This window comes from Triticum dicoccoides, chromosome 5A (assembly GCF_002162155.2).
Source record: "Triticum dicoccoides isolate Atlit2015 ecotype Zavitan chromosome 5A, WEW_v2.0, whole genome shotgun sequence".
NCBI lineage: Eukaryota > Viridiplantae > Streptophyta > Magnoliopsida > Poales > Poaceae > Triticum > Triticum dicoccoides.
The window spans coordinates 303,988,759-303,992,172 of record NC_041388.1 but is presented as its reverse complement, the minus strand read 5'-3'; the positions used below and the strand labels follow the sequence as shown (position 1 = coordinate 303,992,172).

General features: G+C 40.6%; 1 protein-coding gene across 1 annotated transcript; it reads left to right on the top strand.

The window, feature by feature from the left end:
* Nucleotides 1-6: 6 nt before the first annotated feature.
* LOC119297239 lies at nucleotides 7-3,199 on the top strand. The gene is made up of 7 exons (XM_037575110.1): nucleotides 7-85; nucleotides 479-606; nucleotides 689-712; nucleotides 1,766-1,936; nucleotides 2,010-2,183; nucleotides 2,504-2,710; nucleotides 2,799-3,199. The coding sequence occupies exons 1-7, from the start codon at nucleotides 34-36 to the stop codon at nucleotides 3,015-3,017; spliced, it is 975 nt and encodes a 324-aa protein (XP_037431007.1). The 5' UTR covers nucleotides 7-33; the 3' UTR covers nucleotides 3,018-3,199.
* Nucleotides 3,200-3,414: the final 215 nt, after the last annotated feature.

Below are 3,414 nucleotides of genomic sequence, written 5' to 3'. Positions count from 1 at the left end.
CCTCCCCTCCCCTACCACCGAGGACGCAGGCGAATGCCATCTCTTTCGACCTCGGCGATGCCCTCGGCGATGCCCTTCTGCGCAGGTGAGGCGGCCGCACCTACCTATCCCCATCTCTCCCGATACGATGCCGGCAGGTTGGCGAAATCTCGAGCCGCCGTGGGGATAAGGAAGAAAACCCTCCCAGGAAACGGATTGCTAGGATTACTCTTCCATCGTGCGGTATCTTCGGTCCCTTTCTTCGCAGGGCTAACCGGATTGGGCAACTGCCGCCGAGAGCCCTGTAGACCATCCCTTTTTTCAGCCCAAAGCGGTTACCTAGCCTTGCCTTAGCACAATTTTCTCCGAGTTAGATAAATCAGCTGTTAATCTGTTATATGCTCGCCCCAGCTCAGGCGGCTTCACGCGTGATACTTCAGGCTTGTGGGTGGGGGTCTGTGTAATTCCATTCACTTACATCTGCTTTGTTTCTCGTCAGGTAAGCTTTTTGATCCGTCATCGCCCGTAAAGAAGATTAATGGCTGTTCAACCACGCTCTTGTATGAAACGCCCTCTGGCTTCGCAATTATATCTTGTGATGGGGTCAACCCCAACATTCCAATGGAGGTACTTGCTTTTCCGTTGCTTCATCCCGAAGAAGAATTCAAAATCATCTAACCACATTTTTCCCTGTTTTTCCTTCTTGCAGGACATCTGGGCATACCCACCAGAGGTTCTTAGTAGCCCATTTTCCTTCCTACCTATCTCATGCTTGTTGGCAACTGTAATGCATGCAAAATTCACTGCAATCTTTCACCACTCTTGATAGAGCTTGCACCCTCTCTATTACTTCGTCCGTTCCAAGATATTTGAAGGTCTAGGTTTGTTCCAAGTCAAACTTCCTTAACTTTGACCATGCTTATACTCTTTTTACTAATATTCTTAACATCAAATATATATAGTATACAAATATACTGTATGATGAATCTGATAAAACTAATTTGGTCTTGTAAATGTTTATATATTTTTCTGTAGACTTGGCCAAACTAAAATATGTTTGATTTAGGAGAGTCTAGAAACTTCAAATATTTTGGAATGGAGGGAGTACTTTATATCACAATAAGTTTCATCAGTCCAACATGTGTACTCATCAATGAAGCACTAAACCTGAGAAAATAGGAATTGATTATACATATGCTCCTGCAACCAACTAACAAAATTCTTAAATATGAATACAAATTGCAAACATTCCAATATCTAAACACTTGGTTTTGACAGATACGTTGAGACCCAATTTCGAGGCCAGCGAAACATATAGGCAACCAGAGCAAGTAGTTGTGAAATTGAGTCAAGCTAGTGGAACCTATTTTTCTGTGTTGGAATTGATCATTATCTCCATGCTGCAGGTTTCGGTGTCATTGTGCGCCATCTTCAATGGGCAGACATCTGTTAATAGGCCCTTAAAAATGATTTAGTGCTAAGTGGTTACTGTTATCCACAAATTTGTAGTGAGTGGTTACATCGTCATAGCTAGCGATGAATGAGCTCTGACATGGTGCTTCTACCAAGAATGCCACTATGAATTTTTCTGATATACTATGATCTAGCTTCCCATATGAGCAGTTCTGTCAGTGCCGCTGAAGGAAGTGTGTAACAAAGACTTAAGCAACACTATACTTCACGTTGGGGCACACCTACTGAATTACCCTGCCTCCTGTCATGATTTAGACACATTGCATGATATTTAACAAGCTTTTTTAAAAGCCCTCTTGTGTTTCTTTCTCAGAATGTCAGGGTGGTGAAATTCATTGAGTTTGAGGACAAGTCTACTGCCATTGACCTTGCCAAGGAAATTATTGATAACAAACTGTCTGACATGCTCACCGAGTTTTGTGGCTCTGAGCAGAAACTACTTGTTGGCCGTGCTGAATATAAAAGAATAATTGAAAGGAAGCTGGTTAGTGTAACTGTGTAAGCTTCCTCGTTGCTTCTCTTAGTGTGAACAGTATGCTCACCATTTGTTTTTTCAGGCAATAACCTGTCAGCATGATGATATTGTGGAGCAGATGATTTGGGGTCTAGAGAATATCATGCATAATCTATTGCCTGAACAAACATCAGAGCCGAGGGAGTACCGCTGCCTCAATAGCAAAGGATTAATCCTTTTCTTACGTCAATATGGCTTTCTTGTCAAAGAAGAGTTGGTGAGCAAATCGCTTGCCCTTATGTCCCCTTATATCTGACAGGCAAATGTTGTCTTCTTTATTGCTTCGTTGTGATACAATTTTAGCCCTTTCTTTATTTTCAGTGTCATTACCAACCTTGAATAAGTCTTCTCTGGCAATGCAGTGTTAGTCCTTTTTGATTGATTGTGTGCTTATAATGCTTTATTGCCAATGAACAAAGTTATGCATAGACATACTATTCGTATTATAAATTAGAAAAAATAATTTAATGCTTTCTAGAACTTTTTACCTTTTTCCTGTTTCTATCATCACTGATAGCAATGCTCATTTCTATCCAGATTACTGAAAGCTTCGTTGAGATGGCTTGTCGCTTGTATCATTTCGAGTTAGGTGAACAGAAGAACTTGGATTCATTGTGCAGTACAATACAGGAATTGGTTGGCGTATCATCTCTCACTAAGGATTGGAGTTTACTCAAATTGGCAACAGCTCTGAAGTTTCTTGTTTACCCTAAACAATCGTATGAAGTTTGGAAACCTTCTGAGGTGATTGTAATGTGTTCTATATGTATTTTAAGTATCCTTACGCTGGCAGTTGTCATTTGAACACTGAACTGAATTGTGTTTCTTTCAGATTTTGTCAGCTTCTGAGTATCTGAACATAAAATCCATGAGACGTCAATACAAAGAAGTGATTATGTCTGTGGTTGATGTCTTGTCGGTCTACAAAGATGTTCTTGCTCTCTATGAAAAAGGGCTTGAGATTCTTTCAGATAAACCTCGTGCTGCCGCTGAGGCCAAAGAAGATCAAATTATGGAATGCTCGTTTTTTGAGAAAACTCAATTCGACTGATTTATGTATTGGCTCCAAAGTTGGAACAGAAGCTATTACTGATGTTGATGGTATGCTCGACTCCGCCACTGAAAATAATTGTAGTGGAGTAGCTCTAGTGAAGAGCAGTGAATTGGGTTTCTGTAACGCCTCAAGACCGGAGCTTCAGATGCCTTCCAGGGTTTCCGGGTTTTTCGTCATGTGAGTTTGTTTGGTCCGTTGCATTTCATCTTTGCATCATGTGCATTGCATCATGTTATCATGCCATCATGTCATTTCTTTTCTTAACTCAACTAAATAAATTGCATAGATCGTTGATCTATTTAAATCGAGGGATATTCACAATGGTGATTTCTCTTTATAACATATTCAAAGTCTCCCAATATTATTAGGGAGCTACAATAAATATTCCATTCGT

Excerpts from the sequence above, each read along its gene's own strand:
- LOC119297239 (XM_037575110.1), top strand. The coding sequence starts at position 34 with ATGCCATCTCTTTCGACCTCGGCGATGCCCTCGGCGATGCCCTTCTGC. Across the intron at positions 1,937-2,009 it reads GAATAATTGAAAGGAAGCTG|GCAATAACCTGTCAGCATGA; the intron begins GTTAGTGTAACT and ends TTGTTTTTTCAG. Across the intron at positions 2,711-2,798 it reads AAGTTTGGAAACCTTCTGAG|ATTTTGTCAGCTTCTGAGTA; the intron begins GTGATTGTAATG and ends TGTTTCTTTCAG.